This window comes from Camelus dromedarius, chromosome 27, assembly GCF_036321535.1.
Source record: "Camelus dromedarius isolate mCamDro1 chromosome 27, mCamDro1.pat, whole genome shotgun sequence".
NCBI classification, from domain to species: domain Eukaryota; kingdom Metazoa; phylum Chordata; class Mammalia; order Artiodactyla; family Camelidae; genus Camelus; species Camelus dromedarius.
In genome coordinates this window covers 7,788,596-7,809,158 of record NC_087462.1, presented here as the reverse complement: position 1 = coordinate 7,809,158, position 20,563 = coordinate 7,788,596, and the positions used below count along the sequence as shown (strand labels likewise).

Below are 20,563 nucleotides of genomic sequence, written 5' to 3'. Positions count from 1 at the left end.
GGGTGTAGTCCCTGGGCCCATCTAGTAACCTGAGGTGGGGGTAAAGAAGCAGGGCTTTAATGTCGGGAGGCTGGGGGTCCTACAAGGCACAAACACCCTCTCCAGGACCAAATAAATAACAACTTCATCACTGTGAGAAGGTGAGGTCTGGGGAGGGGGCAGTGACTGAGCTCTCCAAGGGCTGGTGGGAGAGCAGGGCTGCAGTCTGTGAGCTGCCTCCTGGGCGTCTTGGCCTCCGAAATGGGTCCAGTTCCGGGAATCACTCACTCTCTGAACCTGAGTAGTCAGCCACAAGGGAGGAGCTGAGGCTACAGAGCTGTGGTGTGTCCTGGAGGCTGGCTCCCTTCTGGGAGGAGCCAAGCAAGGACTGGGGCCTGTCCTGACAGCTCCCCTCCTGCCCCAGTGGTCCACTGTTCTGGGGGGACTCAGCTGTGTCCTGAGAGCAGTCTCGGGGGGATGCGGACCTGTCCTGGGCAGTCCCCTTTGGCTCCTGGGGTTCCCCAGACTTGGGGGTCTCAGCCGTGTGCTGGGGGCTCTCTGGGACCTCCCGGGACCGCCGCCGCACAATGCCCAGGTGTCCCACAGTGATGGGGGAGCCGGTGGGAGCAGATCTGCGGTTCTGGGCCAGCAGCTTCAGGACGCTGCCGGCTTTACTGTTGCTGCTGCTGCTGCCGCTGCTGGTGGCGCCAGGTCCTGGGGTGGAGGGGAACCAGGAGCGGCTGATGATCTCGGTCCGCTTGAGTTTCTGCTTGTCCTCATATGCTGGGGGGGAGAGGGAGGGGGAAGAAGGAGGTCCAGAGCTGCCCTCTGCCCCAGCAGCCCCCTCCCCTTCCTCTCGTGCCCATCGGCCCCCACGCACAGTCGAGGGTGTGGAACTTGAGCAGGGCGGCCAGCCTGCGGTCATCCTCCGTCTCCGGCACCAGCGGGATGGCCAGGCTCGCCTTGGCCTGCAGCGCCTGGTCCCTCTCCTCCTCCTCTTGCATGGCTTTTTTCTTCTCCTGTGTGGGGGAGACAAGGGATGGGGAGGGATGGCAGGTGTCAAACCAATGCCTCTCTCATGCCCTCTAACCTGAAGCGGGGGCGTCCCTCCAGCCAGCAGCGTCTCAATTTCCTTCCCTTTAAGCTTATGTGAGGAAAGGGCCTCACACAGTGCTTGGGACAGAAGTCGCTCAACAAGCAAGAGACACTATCATTAATATGTGGGCCACTGAGTCCTTCACTCATTCACAAGTATTTACACAACGCCTACCTGGTACCAGGTCTTGTTCTAGACACTAGGGACACAGCAGTGAGCAAACAAAACCCTTGTCCTGGTGGAGCTGACATTCTAGTGGGTGAGTGAGACAAAGTGACAAGGGGAAGAAGAGTGCTGGGTAGGGGCAGGGAGTGGGCAGAGTTCAACCTTAAATGGGGCATGTGGGCTGGAGGCAAGGGTCAGGGACAGTCTCCCTGAGAAGATCATGTTTGAGAAAAGATGTGAGTAAGGGAGCCCTGTGGGTATCTGGTGGAAAAGTGTTTCAAGGTGGAGGGAACAGCCTGTGCAAAAGCCCTGAGGCAGAAGCATGCTTGGTGAGGTTGACAATGAGGAGGCCAGTGTGGCTGGAGAAGAATGAGCAAGGGGAAGGTGGAGATGGGGGTAGGGAGGGGAAGGGGCAGATCATTTGGGCCTGGTGTGCCATGAGGAGGACTTTGGCTTCTACTTTTAGTAAGTGGGAGCCATAGAGGGTTCTGACCACAGGAAGGATGTTATGATTCAGGTGCTTGCCGGCGCCCCCTGGTGGCTTTGAGGGGAACAGGCTGTGGGGACAATGAGGGCTCGGGCCTGGGGACCAGGGTGGAGGGACTGTGCTGGTCCAGGCAGGAGCTGATGGAGGCTGTGGAAAGTGGTCAGAGCCTGACAGAATCTGCTGACAGATGGGGAAGCAGGAGTGGTGGTTACAACAAGACGAACCACAACTGGCTCTGGGCTTTGGGGGCTGAGCGCCTGGAACAAGAGAGATGCCTCCCTTACTGAGAAGGGGAGGATGTGGGCAGGGTGGGTTAGGGACTGAAGGGGGTTCTTTGGGATGTTACTTTGAGGGTCCTTAGACCCTGAGACCCTCAAACATTTTGGGATGCTCAGAGAGCAGGGGACACAAGAGCCCAGGGCACAGGCTTGGCCAGAGGGATACACTTTTAGTAACAAATAATTAGTAAGAAAACCAGCAATTTTACCTCTAATAATAACGACCACAGGATGATCAGAAGAGGAGATGTGGAAAGAAGAGGGCAGCAGGATGATGAAACCAGAGCTTGTGCCCTGCTATGGGGTCACCCAGGCACTCCTGTCTGGGCTCCATTTGGGTGTGAGCTGCCCCACAGAGCAAGGGAAGAGGCAGAGGTCCTCCTGTCCTGAGGGACTCTTCAGAGCCCCGCCGGATGCCCACAAAGGTGAAAAACCTGTTTACATTATACTCATCTGACCCCAGACCCCCACTCCCTGTGATTTAGCTCCATCAAGCATTTTTGGCACAACTGTAGTAGCCACTGTGTCACTGACAACAATGCCCCGGGGTGTCCTCCAGCCAGGACCACGTCCCCCAGGGTCCCGGGTCTGCGTTTGCACCTGCGCCTTCAGTGGCTCTGTAATCAGGCACAGGTGTCTTGCCCAAGCATTTACACACTGAGATACACGTTATACATTTTGCTGTAGGTGACTTTCCCTTTTTCCTTCCAGGGATTGACTCTAGGGATGATTTTGGAAATTTTGTTGGGGGCAGGTTGCTAATCTGTGGATTTTGTTTCAGGACAGCTGAGTGGGCCCATGAAACATGTTCGGAGCTCTCCCTGCTCTGATGTTGGTGATGCTGGGCACCCACTGCCTGCCTGTGGTCCAGACCAGGGGCCAGAGCTCTGCTCACCCGAAACCTTTTCCGCAGCATGCTGTTGAGGGCAAAGTCGTCCTTCCAGGCGCTCTGGGCCTCCTGGATGTGGCTCAGGGTGGGGAGGGCCTTCTTGAGTGTGCTCCGGTCGGCCTCGCCGTGCTCCAGGCGGAACATAGCATCTGTCTCCAGCTTCTGCTTCTTCTCGTGCTCTGCAATGGTGACAGTGTGGCTGGGCCTTCGGGGCCCCGGCTGGGGTCGGGGTTGGGGTCAGGCTGGGAGCCCACCTATGGCACTCACCTGTTGTCAGCACCTGCTCATTGTCCGCCATGTCCCAGCGCTCCTCCTTGCGCTGGGCGCCGCTCACAATCACGTAGTCGCAGTTGGCGGGGTCTGTCTGCATTTCGATGTAATTGACGCAGAGGTGGCATTTCATCCGGAATCTGGACAGTGGGGAGGGCAGTGAGCAGAAGTCAGGATGTTGTGACCCCCCAAGGACACCCTGTGACCCCGCCTGCTTCCTTCAATCTGTGCGCGCCATAGGCAGGTGTCACTGAGCACCTACGACATGCTGGGCTCCGTAACTGGGGGTACAGTCGTGGGTGAGACAGATGTGGTTCCATCAACCCAGCACTGACTTTCTGTCTGGAGTCTGATCACTAGTTCATCTAGGCATTTATTCATTTGTTCATTCATTTGTTCATGCATTCATTCAACAAACCCTCCAGAGCTAGGCTGCTCTGTGGCGGGCTTGGCACCAGCTGCTGAGGACACAGCAGTGAAGTAAGCCAACCTGCTCTTGTTGGGGCTGATGTTCCAGCACAAGCAACCAGAGTGTCTAGCGGTGAGCGCCGCTTTAGAAAAGTCATCTCTGAGGGGTGGTGTTGAAGCAGAAACCCCAGGAGGGAGAGGGAGCCTTGTAGATGTCTAGGGAAGAGCGTTCTAGATGGAGGGCACCAGGGTGGGAGCCTTCCTAGGGTGTGTGAGGGCCAGTGAGGTAGCCATGTGGCTGGAGAAGGGTGAATGAGGGGGAAGGTAGTAGAAGGTAAGGGCAGGGAGGGGACTGAGCAGAGCTTTCAGGGCCTTGAAGGCCATGGGGAGGACTCAGGCTTTTACTCTGAGGAAGGTGGGAGCCATAGAGGGTTCTGGGCAGAAGGCTGTCCCCTGACTGACAGGCCACAACAGTTTACAGGAGAGGCTCATAGGGAATGGTCATTAGGCAGAGGGTACGAGCTTCCCTCCCCCTCAGACTCCCTCACCCCCAGGCCCCCGGGCTGCCTCTACCTGTAGATCGGGGTCGTGTAGTAATTGCCAACCTTCTTCTTTTCTGCGTTGTAACGAACACCTGGGACGAGGGGGAGAGAATGAGGCTGGGGCTCAGTCAACCCCAATGTTTCTTCCTGGGGTCAGGGGCAGACGGGCTGGTATTCCACCCCCTGCAAGGGAAACACCTCTGGGGGACACTGAAATTCCAGGTGGGAAAGAGCCATGGCTGTGTGACAGGTGCTCAAATCACAGACAAGGGTGGGTCGTTGAAGACTGTGGGTCTGGGGTCAAATCCCGGCTCCACACACTACCAGCTGAGCGACCTGAGGCCAGCTGCCCGGCCCTCTGGCCTCAGTGGCCCCATCTATGGGACAGAGGTGGCTATAACGCCTGCCACACAGGGCTGAAGTGAGAACTGAGGAGCAAATAATGCACGCAGATTGCTTAACACAGGGCTGGGCACTCGGTGAGAATTCAATAGGGGTTGGCTTAATGCCACCTTTGATGCCATCTCCAAGACCTACAGCTATCTCACCCCCCGATCTTTGGAAAGAACTGTGTTCACCAAGTCTCCCTGTCAGGAATTCACTGACCATCTCGTAAAGACCCACACCAGAGTTTCTGTGCAGAGGACCCAGGCTCCAGCTGTGGCCACCACACAGATTTATATGCAAAAAATAAAGTGAATGAAGCCTGTCTATAAAAAAAAAAAGAGGAGTTGGCTTTTATTATTTTTCTAGAGAATATCCAGGTTTTTTTGTTTGTTTTGGTTTTTGCTGATTAGATTTTATATTCTTGACTGATCTTGCTTACTGGGTGAAAAACCTTAAACCAGAAAAGCAGAGCTCAGGCTGGTAGGTGGTGTGGCCTGTCTGGGTTTCCCTTACTTGGGGGGCTGCTTCCGTGCATGACCCTGGGGGTGACCCATGTGTGGGGTCAGGCCCAGCCCTGCTCTTTGTCCCCTGAGCACCTGGTGGCCTGTAGGGCATGTGCCCCTGGCTGGGTCTGACTCAGGGGATGTGTGAGGGGCTCACTCGCCCTCCTCAGCAGTGGGGTGGCCTGGCCCCTCCTTCTTGTCCTGGGCCCTCCCACTGAGAGCAGCTGGCTCCTGTTTTCAAAGCGGGATGCCCGGGGTCAGGCACTGTGGGAAGGGCTGAGGACTCCTGTATTACAGAGAAGGAAATGGAAGCCGGAAGGTTGAGTCACCTGCCCAAGCCCTCAGGGCTGCTGACCTGGGCCATGGACCCACGTCTGTCTGTCCACCTGTGCACATGCAGACACCATTAGGGGTCCAAACGCTAAAGTAAGGGCAGCGGCAGCTAGAGTTTCTGAGCCCTCATACGTGCTACGTGCTGTGTGCTAAGTCCTTTAGATGCCCCACGGGCAGATACTCCTACCATCTGAATTTCACAGATGGGTAAACTGAGGCGCACAGAGGCTCAGTCCCTTGCCGAGGGTCACCCAGCTGGGAAGTGGCAGCGATGGGATCTGGACCCAGGGCCTCCTAACTGCTCTGCAATGAGGCATCCATGGCCCGCCAGTCACTTGAGAGGACTGCCTCCTCCTGGACTCCGGATCAGGGCCCCGGCAGAGCCAGTCGCTTGTGGTGCCCAGCAGTTAAGGGGCTTGCTGTCCGGGGGGGGGGTGATGGCGGGGGCTGGGGCGAGGGGAGCGGTGGGGTGGGTGGAAGCTCACCCATGCCAATGTGGTTCTTGCAGCCGTCGCACCAGATGTTATACGGCATTTCAAACCTACAGACAGAAAACAGCTCATTGGTCCCTGTCCACGTGGGCTCCCCCTGGGCCTCCACGCCCGCGGCTCTACACTGCAAGGGGGCCTGTACACAGGAGGGTAGAGAACCATTCCTACAGCGCGGCCAGGCCCATCTGCGACTCTCTGGCCAGCTGACCCAGGCTGGGTGCGAGGCTCCGCCGGGTGCCGCCGGGCCTTCCACGCCCCACATCAGCCGCACAGGGTTCCAAGCAGAGGCGGCAGCAGGCAGCCAGGGGCCCGGGGTCCGATTCCAGCCGAGCTAAGCTGTTGTGCCAGCACTGGATTTTCTTTTTACCCCAGGTCTGTAGGGGTATAGCTCAGTGGTAGAGCCTGTGCTTAGCATGCACAAGGTCCTGGGTTCAATCCCCAGTCCCTCCATTAAATAGACACCTAATTACCTCCCTCACCCCCCAAAAAACCCAAAACAAAGAGATTGTACAGATGAGATGAGGGCTCAGCACACACAGTGGATGAGGGCAGGCCCGAGGCAGGCGAGCTCTGGAACTAGAGGCAGGGCAGGAGTTTGGAGGTGACCTTTAGCTCTGTGCCTCCTGAGACCACTGCTGGGATCTCTGCATCTTGACTCTTTTTCTTTTTTTTTTTTTTAACAAGTAGAGTTAACTTTAATCATGTATCATTTTTAACCCAATATCCATAAAACGTTATCATTTAAATATATAGTTAATATAAAAATTTAGGATATTTTACATTTTTCCATACTAAGTCTTTTAAATGCAGTGTTCAAAAAAATTTTTTTAAATTGTAGTTGATTTGACTCCTTTTTCATAGACACTCCTGTCTCTGATTTTTTTTCTTTTCTTTTCTTTTTTATTATTTTTTTGCAGGGAGAGGTAATTAGGTTTATTTAATTATTTATTTATTTTAATGGAGGTACTGGGGATTGAACCCAGGACCTCGTGTACGCTAAACCTGCACTCTATCCCTGAGCTATTACCCTCCCTCAATGTCTGCCTCTGATGGTTTTGCCACTAGATCCTCTGCTCAGGCCAGGGCGGACCCTAGAGGCTGAGGGCAGAGTCCACAGGGGAAGGCTTGCCCTCACTGCGTCCTCTGGGGTGACACAAGCTGGCTTCTTCTCACCATGGACGACCCACAGGGTGCTGGCCACAAATAAGAGGAGAACCCTGCAGAAAGGGCCATCATCCTGGTGTGACTGCAGTAATGGCTGTGATCCTTTATCCAGCCCATATCCATGCCCTTTGCAACGGGGCTCTGCAGCAATTCTTGTCAAGCGGTGGAGTGTGCTGCCCCATCCCCTGCATCATGACTTGCTTTGGACAATTGATAAGACAGAAGTGGCAGGGTACCAGTTCAGGGTCTTTGCCTCAAGAAGCCTTGCATGCCTCTGCTGACTCTCTTTTGGAACCTGGATACTGCTATGTGAACAAGCCCAGGCTAGCTGGCTGGAGGATGAGAGACACTTGGAATGAAGTCCAGTCATACCAACCAAGCCCCCAGCTAGGCAATCCCCAAACATGTGAGACAGCCCAGCCCAGGTCAGTCAAGCCCAGCCAGGGACAGACAGGGCCAGCAGAGGCATCCAGCTGAGGTGCAGACTCATAACCAACACAAAATACATGCTTATCATTTTGTTATGCAGCAACTGCTGATTGATACAGCAACTTGCTGCTTTATGGAATTAAGACCCTGCAGCACTGGGCAAAATCAGGGGCTGCTGAAGTCTCCTTGAGGTTGACGCCATGGGACACAGCAAGCAGGGGTCCTCAGGTGATGCCAGGGCCTTACCTGATGATGAGGATGCCCTGGGACAGCTTCCGAGCCCGTTCCCGAAGAGGGTGGCTGTTGTGGTAGCGGTTGAGCGAGCCATGCTGTGAGAGGACAAGGGAGGAGATTAGCACTGCTGAGCTGGGGGAGCTCATGCTCTCTCACAGGCGAGAGAGGCCTCATTCTTCCATCCTGATGGGAGTGTTAACAGCAAAATGGGAGGCACTGAGGCTCTGGTGAAGGAAGCGGGGTTGGAATCAGAATGCATGAGTCTGAATCCTTCTTCTCCCATTTATGAGCTAAAAGAGCTGCATGACCCTGGGTAGTGACCTCACTGTTTGCCTTTCTGAGCCTGGGTTTCTCCCGTCAGTCAACTGGAGATGCGGATCACAATGGCCTCCCGGTGTCGTGGGGAGGATTCGGGGAGATGACAAGACCGGCAATCGTTTGCTGGGTACTTCATGTGCGTCATCTCATCTGAATTCCTCAACGATTCTGGGAGGTCAGGTCGTCTTTATTTCCCCCTTGGACACATGGGGGAAACTGTGGTGTAGAGAGGCCAAGTCGTGTGCCTGACCACGCAGCTGGGATGTGCTGATTTATTCAGCAGGCCCTCACCGAGCGCCCCCGGGTGGGGATACAGCCATAAATGAGATAGATGGACCTCCCTGCCCTCGAGGAATGGACATTCTAGACGGGGGTGATGGACAATAAGCAAGTAAAGGGACGACACGTCAGGGAGTTATGAGGGCTACGAAGAGAAATAAAGCACTAGGTCCTGCAGTAGAGAACGAGACGGTGGTCAGGGAGGCCCTCTGTGAGGAGAGACCTAAAGGGAGGGAAGGAGCCTTGTGGTCAAAAGGAGGAACAGGTTCTGGGCAGAGGGAACAATGAGGAGGCCAGAGAGCTGGAGCTGGGCGGGTGAGGGGATCTGACCCAGAGCCTGTGTGAGGGTCTTCATCTTGGACTCTGCTGGAAACATGCCAAACTCGATGCTGGGCTGGCGTTTACATGGGTCATAGGTGAGAGCCACATCTGCCATCCAGGAGGAAAGGCTGCCTGGAGACTCGAGTGACAAGTTCAAGGTACTGAGACCTCAGCTTGGCCACCCAGCTTCTGCAGCCATGGCTGTGACTCCAGGAGGGGACGATGTGCGTGGGGACCCTGCCTTCTACGGTCGCTTTGCTATCATGGAGCCGGAGAAGGAAGCCTGCGCCCTTACCTTTTCAGGGTTGAAATCCGGAGGGTAGTACTTGTTTACACCTTTCCTTTCACCCTGGAAAGCAGAAGAGAGACTTGACTCAGAGAGGGTCCTGCAGGAGACCTACTCGTGCAGCCTTGTGGGGCAAGAGCAGGACGAGGCAGACAGGGACATCCTAGAGGACGGCCCTGGGCTCCGTGCCTGATTGAGGCCTGACAACTTGGGAAAAAAACCCACTGTCGTCGCTGTGGAAAATTCCATGGGGGTCAGACTCTCCTAGAGTAATGGCTTTCATGGTTATTTTGGGACCATGACTTACTGTAAGACATATTTAACACTGCAGCCTGGCAAATACACATATAATACAGTTGTAGCCCGGGTTTCAGGAAAGGATGCTTACCCAGCTCTCTTTTAAATGCTGGCGGCCACTGGCTGAATTGACTTAATGAACCACCAAAGCAGTGGGTCTCAAACTTGGCTGCAACTTAGCAACCATCCAAGGAGTCTCTAAAATACTGATGCCCTGCATCCACCCCTCCTAGGGGTTCTCTTGACAGAAGACCTGCTCCGGGACACCGTGCCTGGACACAGGGGCTTTTCAAAAGCAACCTGGTAAACACGTTTATATACACTTCCTTGTATGTGCATGTTCATTCACAACAGCCAAACAGTGGAAATGACCCAAACGTCCACCAGCGGATGAATGCAGAAACCAAACGTGGTCCATCCATAAAATGGGATATTATCCAGCCATAAAAAGGAGTGAAGCTCTGAAACATGCTACAATGTAGATGAACCTTAAGAACTTCATGTTAAGTGAAAGAAGCTGGATACAAAAGGACACATGGTACACCATTCCATTGATATGAAATGTCTAGAGCAGGCAAATCCAGAGACAGAAAGCAGATTGGTGGTTGCCAGGGCCTGGGGACAGGGGAACGGGAATGAATGCTACTGGATATAGGGTTTCCTTTTGGGGTGATGGAAATTTTGGAAATAAACAGAGGTGGTCATTGTGCAATACTGTGAATGTGCAAAATGCCACTGAATCGTAACGTATGCTTTAAAATGTTAATTTAATATGTGAATTTAACTTCATTTAAAAAAAAGGGAAAGTGGAGGGATAGATTAGAGGTTTGGGATTCATAGATATATTATTACTATATATAAAATAGATAAGCAACAAGACCTACTATATTGCACAAGGAACTATATTCAAGTTCTTATAATGAGCTGTAATGGAAAAGAATATGAAAAAAAAGTATGTATATGTATAATTGAATTTCTTTGCTGTACACCTAAAACTGACATTGTAAATCGACTATGCTTCTAAAAAAATAAGAATTAAAAAAAGGGGGGGAGGGGGCAGATAAAAGCTCCCTGGGTGATTTTAGTACACAGCAAAGTTTGAGAACCACTGCATCAAAAGACCATGGTCCAGAGTTTGAAAATACCTTATAGCTTGGGTTCAGGGCAGGGGGTGGGCAGGGAGAGGAGACTTTCAGGGGAGGGAAGGGGTTACTTAGGGGACCCCTTTCTGCCACCTAAAGGCCAGAAGAGAAACCCAATGAGCACAGCCTGTTTACTCACCATCTTGGGAGCTGCCTACTGGTTCTCGCCCTTAACACGGCCAATCTGAAAAGATGATGAGACACTGATTGTGCTTTGCTGACTCACTGCCCAGTGCCTGGGCAGCCTGGCAGAGTACACGGCTTCCCTGCAAAGATGCGCTGGGCTGTGTGTGGTGGTGGCGGTTCAGACGACCTTCCACCCAGGTGGAGGTGGCATCCAAGGGGCTGTGTTTGCCTATGTGGGAAGGGAATGTCCTGTTCACTCTCCATCCAACATGTTTTTCCCAGCTGACACTTCTCATCCCTCCATGGCCCCCATCATCCCTTGCCTGGATGTGTATAGTCCTCCCTGGTCTCCCGGCTCTGCCCTTGACTCTCATGGTCTGCTTTCCCCATAGGGGCCAGAAGGATCTCTTAAAATATAAATCTGAAATATTGCTCTCCTGCTTAAACCCCTCCAGTGATTCCCATTGCTTTGAGAATCAAGTCAAACCCCTCCCCACGGCCTGTGGGACCCCCGTCTGCCTCTCCAAGCCCATCTCTTATCCCTTTCCCTCTCGCTCACTCTGTTCCAGGCACACTGGCTTCCTAGCTGCCTTCAAAGGCCAACTGCCCTGAATGCTCTTGACTAGCTGTCCTTTCTTTGCCACAGGTCTTGGCTCAAATATCCTCTCTGTTAGAGGCCTCATCTGACCACCTGATGTAAAGTCACTTCTTCCCTGGAATTTCTATTACATCACCCTGTATCTGTTTACTTCAGTCTGTCTCTTCCGCCAGGTCACACTGTGCTAAATCACTGGCTCCCAATAAACGCTGACTGCATGAACCACTGACACCTGACTGAGGTTCCATAAGAATCAGTGTAGGTGACAGAGGTATCAAATACAGGGCTCCTTTAAGTGGGGACAGGGAGATTTCCTCCCCCTGCATATTAGGAGGGGAGACTTTCAGGTCAAATAAAAAGAAGTTCAACTTGACACTAAAGAGAGATACTATGAGAGACTAAACTGTATTCTAGTGTGGGGATTGGCAAATTTTCTCCAACAAGGGCCAGAATTTCTGTCCCAAGGATTTAACTATGCTGTCATAACTAGAAGCAACCAGAGATAATATGTAAGCAAATAGGTGTGGCTGCATTCCAATAAAATTTCATTTATGGACACTAAAATGTGAATTTCACATGATTGTCACAAAATATTATTCTTCTTTTGATTTTTTTCCAACCATTTAAGAAGTTAAAACCATTCTTAGTCCGCAGGCTATACAAAATCAGGCAGTGGTCTGGTTTTGGCCTGTGGGTGTAGTTTAATGGCTCCCTGTGCTAGAGTCAGGAAGTGCCCACTTGTTTCTGTCAGCTTAGCTGTGTGTTCTCTGTTACTGTGTTCCACATGCCGCACTGAGCCTATCATTGCCTTCTTTACTCTATACCATGTTATTATTACTTCCAGTTGACAAATGAGGATGTGGGAGCTTAAGTAACTTGCCCACGATCAGAAGCTGATGGGAAGGCAGAGCCGGGGTGCAAAGCCCCAGATACAAAGTGTTCCACCTCCCCCACTGCCCCGAACCTCTCTTTACCTTGGATCCTCCATCTGTAAAGTGTGCCCTTGGAAGAGATTTCCCTAAAGTCACTTCCAAACTAAAAATGCTTTTGTCAACAAAATGGCTCAAGTGCCCACTCAGGCTTGGGGGCACGGTTCCCTGGGCTTGAATCTCACTAGCCTCCCTGAGGTTTTATTTTCTCACCTGTAAGGAGTGGAACACGGCAAGAAGACTGACTTCCTGGGGTTGCTATAAATGAAATAATACACTGGGATGTGCCTGCACAGAAAAGTACTTCATTTACAGGAACTAGGGGTCTTACGGTGGTTTTACCACCGCAGTGAATGGCCCAGGTGGGACTATAAGGTGGCTGTACAGAAATATCTGTTCCTCGGTGTCAAGGATAATTATAAACCCCATTGGCTAAGGGCATAGTGCTTGGGCTTGGATCCCGACTCTGCTGCTTGCTAGCGGCTTGACTTTGGGCAAATTGCCTCGCTCTCTGAGCCTGAGTTTCCTCATTTGTAAAATGGGTTTTATAAAAGTATCAACCTGATTAGGTTGCTGTCAAGTCTCAGTGAGACTCAGCACCTGACGACGGCTTAAACATTGGTAGTTTTGATTATTTCTTATGCCAAACCGTTTTACAAGCGTCATTTTACAAAATCTTCACGACGACCCAATGAGGTAAGGGTTTACTGTCCCATTTCCCAGATGAGGAAACCCTTACGCGGTATAACATGCGCCGGGGTCGCGTCTGGGTCTGGGGTCGCCGCCGGGGCCCGGGGTTTTAGGTCGGGGGTCGCGGCTGGAACGTGGGCTGCCTCCGAGCATCGGGCCCACGTCCGCACAGCTCCGCGGCCCCTAGCACGTTCGTCCCCATTGGGAGGCTCCGAAGCTGGATGAGGCAGTGGACGGACCCCCAGTTCTCTCAGGCCTGCCCGCCCCTCTGCCCGCGCGTACTTACCTGCCCTCCTCCTGACGTCACTCCGCGCCTTTTCCGGAAGTCCCTGGTGAGCGCGCGAGGGGGCGTGGCGCACTCCCTGCGTGACAGGGACGCCTGCGCGAGGCGGGGCGAGGAGGCAGCGCCGCGCCGATTGGCTGAATTTGGAACACGCTACACGCTGCACGCTGCCGGAGTAGACCAATCCGGGCCTGCCCTTGTCGACCTCGAGCAGTACACGACGCCCCACCCTCGGCTCCGCCCACTTTACCTCGCTCAAGCCATCCAATTCTGATGGCGCCGTCTGGATCTCGCTGAAGTTGTGGAGCGAGGGTCGGAAAACTTATTTTTCAATGGTTAGCGAGCTAAGAATTGTTTTTCCATTTTTAAATAGTTGGGGGAGAAAAGTCAGAAGTAAAATATTTTATGACTTGTGAAAATGATGTGAAGTTCACATTTTAGTGCCGGTATATAAAATTTTATTGGAATATACCTGCGCCCATTCCTTTACCTATTGTTTATGGCTGCTTTCCCATTACAGTGGCGGAGTTAAATGGTTGCATCAGAGAGCCTATGGCTCACGGAGCTTAAAATTTACTATCTAGCTCTACAGAAATGGGTCAGCCCTTTAGAGATTTCAGACCAGCCTGTTGCCCCTTCTGCACTAGGGAGTGGCTTTTGAATGTACTTTTATGCCCTAACAGAATCTGTTTGTTTGTTCATTTTTTCATTCAACAGATGTTTACCAGGTGCCTGCTAGATGCCAGGATACAGGGATTCGAAAGTAAGAGACACACCCTTTTCTTACTGATGAGGCAGGCATGTCAAATGGCAATTTATCAAGGACAGTGTGGAAAATGATGACATTACTACCACCACTATTATTCCTGTAGTATTCGGTGTCAGGCCCTGTTCTAAAGCTCTCATAAGTCAGATCTCGTGGAATCAATAGTGCTGCACATGAAGTGCTCACTACTTACAAGGCATCATTCATCAGTGCACTATTCACATGGAGCACCTCAGGGAATGCTATTCCTAGGAGATGGATACTCTGTCATGCCCATTTTACTGTTGAGACAGGCTCAGAGAGGTTAAGCAACTGGCCCAAGGTCACACAGCTAGTGAGGGATGGAGGATTTGACCTCCATCTGCTGACACTAAATCTTGTTCCCTTAACCTCTGAACTATACTGCTTTGGGTTATATGCATTAAACATAAGGACTTTGAGAACCAGGAGGAATCTTTAACGTGGATGGGGTGTTTAGGAGTGGGCAGGAGTGAGGGTCAGCGAGACCCCTGTGAGAGGTGACACGTGAGCTGAATGAGGAGGGAGGCAGAGGAAGGAGGACAGGGCAGAGGAATGCTCACATCCTGAGATGGAGCTGCACTCAACCCCAGTAATTTCGCCTGCTACAGCTGGATTTTGCTTGAGTCCTTGTCCTGCACCTGAAAGGAGAGTGTCAACTGAAAAAAAATGCACAACCTAAAAGTTGAGAGTTATGTTTTATTCAGTGGACTTTCTGAGGACTTGAGTCTGAGAGGCTGCCTCTCAGATTGCTCTAAAAGACTGTTCCAAAGAGGCAGGAGAGGAGCCAGGTTATATAGGTTTTGCCACAAAGACTAGGTAGTTGGGACCTACAAGAGTACTGTTAATTGAAGAAAGCCAGGTATCCCAAGTTCAAGAGTTTAGCATTTTTCTCTGTATGAGAAGGTTCAGAGGAGGTCTGGGCTCATTGAAATCATTCCTTTGATATGCATCTAGCTATCTAGGGCCAGTATCCTGTTCTTCCACATCCTGAGTTCCCTCAAGGTGCACTGTTGGGAGTGGCTGCAGAGGCTGGGCTGCCTGCTTGTCTCCATCCTGAGTTCCTTCTGCTCACTATTGGGGGTGGCAATAGTGGCTGATGATTTGGTGGCCACAGCATCCTTTATTTATTGATATGGCAGGCAATGGTTTTCATTCACAAGAGCTAATTACTGAAAAGTCACAAAATATTACGTTGTGAGTAATATTTTTGGGGAGGAGAAGTCTGAGGCTCTACATGTCCCTTGGCTTTCAAGGGACATGTAGAGCCTCACTCTTACTACTCACATGCAGGGCAGGTGATGGAGACAAACAGCAGGCTGAGACATGAAGAGACTGTTCTATAAAGATGCCAAATGCAGGCCAGTTCCTGTGAGGCCAAGGGAACTGACTTGGGGATAGGAGAGCAATTAGCCCACTGGGCAGGGTGGCAGGAAGGGACCTGGATTCCAGCTCTGGGGACCCTGACCAAATCATCTCACCTCTGTCTGCTCATCTATAAAGTGAGTATCTCGGTTCTGCCCATGGGAACGAGTGAGTGCAATAAATGCCCATAAACCTATCTGTAAACAATTTGAATAGGAAGAGGGAAACCAGTGGGCCAGGAAGGGTGTTCCAAGACCATGGTGTGGCTTTTGGGGACAAGAGCAGAATGACTGAGGAAGAGGTGAACTCTAAGCATCAGGAAGTTCCTTACACAAAACTGAAACCCACTTCCCTGCTATTGGCACCCACTGTGTGGCCCTATTCCTGCCTTCGAGGGCCACAGAGGACTGATCCCTCTTCCACATGACAGCCCTCCAGCTCCCTCCCACCTTTAAGAGTCTGGTTTGAGGGTTTGAGCCTACTTCTGTCTTCATCCTCTCAATCACCAAGCAGCTCAGAAAGCAGGCCCAATAGGTTAGACATTTTATATTTGATCCGTGGCTGTGACCAAAACTTCTGAGGAGCCTGCCCAGCCCCCATCCCTCCCTTTGTGTGAGAACACATTTTCCAGGAGTATTTGGTGGTTGATGGGGCCCAAGTCCAGAGAGAAAATGAAAGCTAGAATCAAGACCTCAAGGAAGCTTGACACATTTTCAAATCAACTGCAGACTAAACAGAAAACTCAATGGCAGACCAATATATTTGCCTCTATAAGATCCTGATGTGATCAGGGCAACACTTGGGTTTCCCAGTTATGCATCAGATTCTAGAAAATCCTCTTCCTAGTGCAAGCCAGAAGACAGAGAGGACAGAGCCAGGTCCCTGGTGGGCCACTCCTCCAGTGGTCAGGCACTGAGCACACGGGGCACTCAGGGAGACTTTGTGCCCTTGGCATGATCCTGCAACTCCAGAGGAGGGGGAAGGAGAGGACCTGCAAAGCGAGCAAGTTCAGTGCCACACCTCCACTTGTGAGCTGTAGCACCTGGCGTATTCTGTAGCTAAAGCCTTTGGGTGAAACACAGTCTTGAAAAGGAACATCTTTTTAGAAATGTACATTTTGTTGATGTGACTGACAAGGGCTTAACTTCCAGAATATACAAACAGTTAATACAACTCAGTAACAAAAAAACCCAAACACTCAATCAAAAAATGGGCAGAAGACCTAAACAGACATTTCTCCAATGAAGACACACAGATGGCCAACAGGCACAAGAAAATATGCTCAACATCATTAATTATCAGAGAAATGCAAATGAAAACTACAATGAGGTATCACCTCACACTGGTCAGAATGGCCATCATTAAAAAGTCTACAAATGATAAATGCTGGTGAGGGTGTGGAGAAAAGGCACTCTCCTACACTGTTGGTGGGAATGTAATTTGGTGCAACCACTATGCAAAACAGTATGGAGTTTCCTTAAAAATAAGGGGGAAGGTATAGCTCAGTAGTAGAGTATGTGCTTGACATGCACGAGGTCCTGGGTTCAATCCTCAGTACCTCCATTAAAGATACATAAAAATCTAATTACGTCCCCCCACAAAAAAGAAAAAAACTAAAAACAGACTTGACAGTATGGTCCAGCAATCCCACTCCTGGGCATCTATCCAGAGAACACTAATTTGGAAAGATGCATGCACCCCAGTGTTCACAGCAGCATTATTTACAATAGTCAAGTCATGGAAGAAACCTAATTGTCCATCAACAGATGACTGGATAAAGAAGTTGTGATACACACATGCACACACATGCGTGTACACACACACACACACACACACACACACACACTCTCTCTCTCTCTCTCTCTCTCTCTCTGGAATACTACTCAGCCATAAAAAACGAAATAATGCCATTTGCAGCAACATAGATGGACCTAGAGATTATCATACTAAGTGAAGTAAATCAGACAGAGAAAAACAAATGTCATATGATATAACTTATATGTACTGAATCTTAAAAAATGACACAAATGAACTGAGTTACAAAAACAGAAAGAGACTCAGACATAGAAAACAAATTTATGGTTACCAAAGGGGAATGGGGGGAGAGATAAATTAGGAGTTTGGGATTAACAGATGCACACTACTCTATACAAAAGAGATAAACAACTAGGTCCTACTGTACAGCACAGGAAACTATATTCAGTATCTTGTAACAACTTATAATGGAAAAGAATCTGAAAAAGAATAATATGTGTAACTGAAACACTATGCTGTACACCAGAAAATAACACACTGTAAATCAACTATGTTTCAATTAAAAAAATATTACTCTTAGAATAAAGAAAATCATTAAAGCTAAGAAAAGAAAGAAATATATGTTTCATTTGTGGCAAGAGAGTGGTGATGCAAAGGGCTTTGGGTCCACGCAGGGTAGTGAGAGCTACTTAATTGGACTGTGTCTCTAAAGAGAAGACAGGACTGGTTTACATGAGGGAGCCTCCCTTCCCAGCGGTGGAAGGGCACCTTGGAGCCATCATGCTTTGTGGCTCTGTAACAGTGAGAGAGAACACGGAGGAGGTCTGGACCTTGAAGACTTCAATGCCATCTGCAAACTACCTCCAAACAAGAATACTACGCTTAACTCAGGCACTGCTTTTATTGTACCAAGTTCAAAGGACATTTAAAGGAGGCCTGCGCCTTTGTGGGTTTAGGAAAACTGGATTCTCGGGAGCAGTGGGTTCTATTCTTGGCTCCGCTGCTTGCTATTTTAGTCGACCTGAGCTGCCATAGGAAGGTTTTGACAATCTCTCGCAGCCTACTGTTCTAGAAATTTGAGGAGACAGCAAGGAACTTGGAACACAGAGATGCCTATAACATTTCTGTTTTTCTCTAAGCCTTTGAAAGAATAACTCAACATATTTCTGCTTATGGCCGGGAGGAGGAGGCCAGAGGAGGAGGCCAGGAATGATGGACGGAGCCGACGCAGAGCGCGTGAGGAAGGCATTTCCTGTTCTCTTGGTGGCTCTGTTGCAGTGGTGCTTTATTTACCATTAAATGCCCACAAATGCCTGTATTTACTCATGGCTCTCTGATGGCCAGTCTGAAGGACCCGGGGACAGTGAGCGCAGGGGTCCTGCAATCAGTCATAGGCAAGTAGGCCAGAATTTGGGCTAACACATGCTTTGGTCTTGGCTTGAAGCTTTAGAGTCTAAAGCAGGGTAAGCACACTTTCTGTAAAGGACCAAAGAGTAAACATTTTACACTTGGGGGCCACACAGCTCCGCAGCAACTACTCAGCTCCGAGGCTGTTGAATAAAGCAGTCACAGACAGTACATACACGAATGAGTGTGACTGTGTGCGAATGAAACTGTATTTCTAAAACCAGGCTGTGGGTCGGATGGTTTGCTTAGCCCTGGTCCAAGGGACTGAAAAGATGTAATCTTTATCTTCAGAGCATCTACCAGTCTGACCCCTTTCAAGTAAAGCAGCTGTGGACAGGGTGCAGGGAAGTCCTGTGTTTGAACCGTGATCATCTGTGTGCTGGTTGTTACAGAGATCTGACCTTCAAATCCAGGGGTTTGAATTTGGGCCCCATCACTTCTTAATTTTGGGACCTGGGCAAGCTGTTAACTACAATATGGCTTAATTCCATCACCCGAAGATGGAGATGATGACCCTTAAAACTCAAAGAGTTACAGAGGAGGTTTCATGAGATAACACTGGGAAGGCATTTAGTAGGATGCTTGGTACTTAAGTCTAGATTCCACAAATGTTGAATCTGTAGTCTTTGGCTTAGAAAATAGGCTTTTCCTTTCCCATTGTATCAATTAACTGATGTTTATTATCACAATCGAAATGAGAAGACCGGTACTTTTAACTTTTGGTCTTCTGGATGTGGGACACCTAAGTTGAGTCACTACATCAATTCATGATGGTAAACATTACCTGTAGGAGAAATGGCCACAAAGAAAAAGAAAACTGTGTCCAGAATATCACCTTTAAAACAAATTAAAATCTTAAATAAAGTTTGGGAGTTAGGCTTGATATAACCATTATATACAGACAGTTGAAATATGGGAGAAATGGAGTGGACCTTCCCTACCCATACCATCCCCTGGGCTACATAGAGACTTTTTATTATAGACAGCTCTTTTTTTTTTTTTTTTTTGGTTGGGGGGGTAGGTAATTAGGTTTATTTATTTATTTAATGGAGGCACTGGGGGTTGAATCCAGGACCCTATGCATGCTAAGCATGCATGTGCTCTGCCACTGACCTATACCCAGCAACCCCCGCCCCCTCCATTTGACACATTTATTGAACGCTACTAGGTGTCAAGCTTTGTTCTAAGCACTGGACATACAGTGATACAAGGATAAACAAAACAGGTGATCTTTGCCCTCTTGAGCTTACATTCTAGTGAACTCAGGTTGGGTTATCCTGGGGAGGCCATTCTCTATATGAGCTGGATCCCAATTCCTTACTCCAAGGTCCTGCTCTTTGAAGACAGAACATAGAATCTTCTGACCTTTTACCCTCCCAATTGGCGATTGCAGAGTGCGTGGAAAGGCAGGTGGGTGCTGAAGAAAATGAATTAAAGGGATGATCTACAGCTTTCTGTGTGAATACCAGCCAGGTCAGAAAAATTTATGTGGATGGCTTGGGACATTCCTATAATTTAAGCACCACATCATGGAGCATTTTATAAGGCCAGTTTCAATTTTCTTTTCTTTTTCTTCATGCAAACATCAGGGTGTCTTGTGCTTAAACACCGTAATTTCCCACAAACCGGCCCCTGCCACTGCTGTGGTAAACACCACCGTAATTTACTTGTTAGAGTCAGGAATAATAATGAGTTTGAGTGGTAACAACAGCCTGGAAGAACTGACTCTGAAAGATGTTTAAGGGACCAGGCGAGAAGGCTGAGGGAAGTTACAAAAGATATTTGGAGGTGAAGAGGGCACTGGGAGAGAGGCTGGGTCGTTTAAATAATTTTAAGGTGCAGGGGTGGGGGTGAGGTGGAATGTCTTGTCAGAAACTGAGCATTCCCAGGTCATTAGAAGTCATTTCACTATCCTCATTGACAGAGGGGAAAACCAGTCCAGAGAGGTTAAGGGACAAGGCCACAGCGCTTGTAATGACAGAACTTGGTACAGAACTCAGGTCTCCTGATTCTTGGCCAATTCTTGTTCCACAGTTGACTTGCCCATTACATCATCAACTGTATTTCATAGAATCCAATTGGCATAACCAGTTTCCAGAAAATCAGGGTATTTTAAGACTCTCTCTAGAGAGAGAATGAATATAATATATACTTTGGGTTCAAGAATTCAAAATTTAGTGAAAATGAACAATTGATCTGTCTTTTAATTTTTGGCTCTGGTCAGTGGTTCTCAACTGGGGGCATCTTGTCCCCCAGGGAATATTTGGCTACGTCTGGAGACATTTTTGGCTGTGACATCTTGTTCACCACATCTAAGTGTGGAGAGGC

The 20,563-nt window shown here is 49.8% G+C and overlaps 1 protein-coding gene and 1 non-coding gene across 3 annotated transcripts; one reads left to right on the top strand and one right to left on the bottom strand.

The window, feature by feature from the left end:
• Nucleotides 1–41: 41 nt before the first annotated feature.
• YJU2B (YJU2 splicing factor homolog B) lies at nt 42–12,986 on the bottom strand. Of its 2 annotated transcripts, none has more exons than XM_010993828.3 (10): nt 12,928–12,986; nt 10,438–10,653; nt 8,869–8,922; nt 7,668–7,750; nt 5,823–5,878; nt 4,146–4,206; nt 3,162–3,304; nt 2,901–3,073; nt 860–998; nt 42–762 (listed from the first exon to the last, which is right to left on the bottom strand). In XM_010993828.3, exons 2-10 carry the CDS (start codon nt 10,438–10,440, stop codon nt 260–262), a joined length of 1,215 nt encoding a protein of 404 aa, XP_010992130.1. In that variant the 5' UTR covers nt 10,441–10,653; nt 12,928–12,986; the 3' UTR covers nt 42–259. The 2 variants fall into 2 exon arrangements, with proteins under 2 accessions (XP_010992130.1, XP_010992131.1); XM_010993829.3 differs by having other exon boundaries at nt 10,438–10,482; nt 12,928–12,985.
• Nucleotides 12,987–16,563: 3,577 nt separating this feature from the next.
• TRNAV-GAC (transfer RNA valine (anticodon GAC)) lies at nt 16,564–16,636 on the top strand. The gene has a single exon. It is a non-coding gene; the product is annotated as a tRNA-Val (tRNA).
• Nucleotides 16,637–20,563: the final 3,927 nt, after the last annotated feature.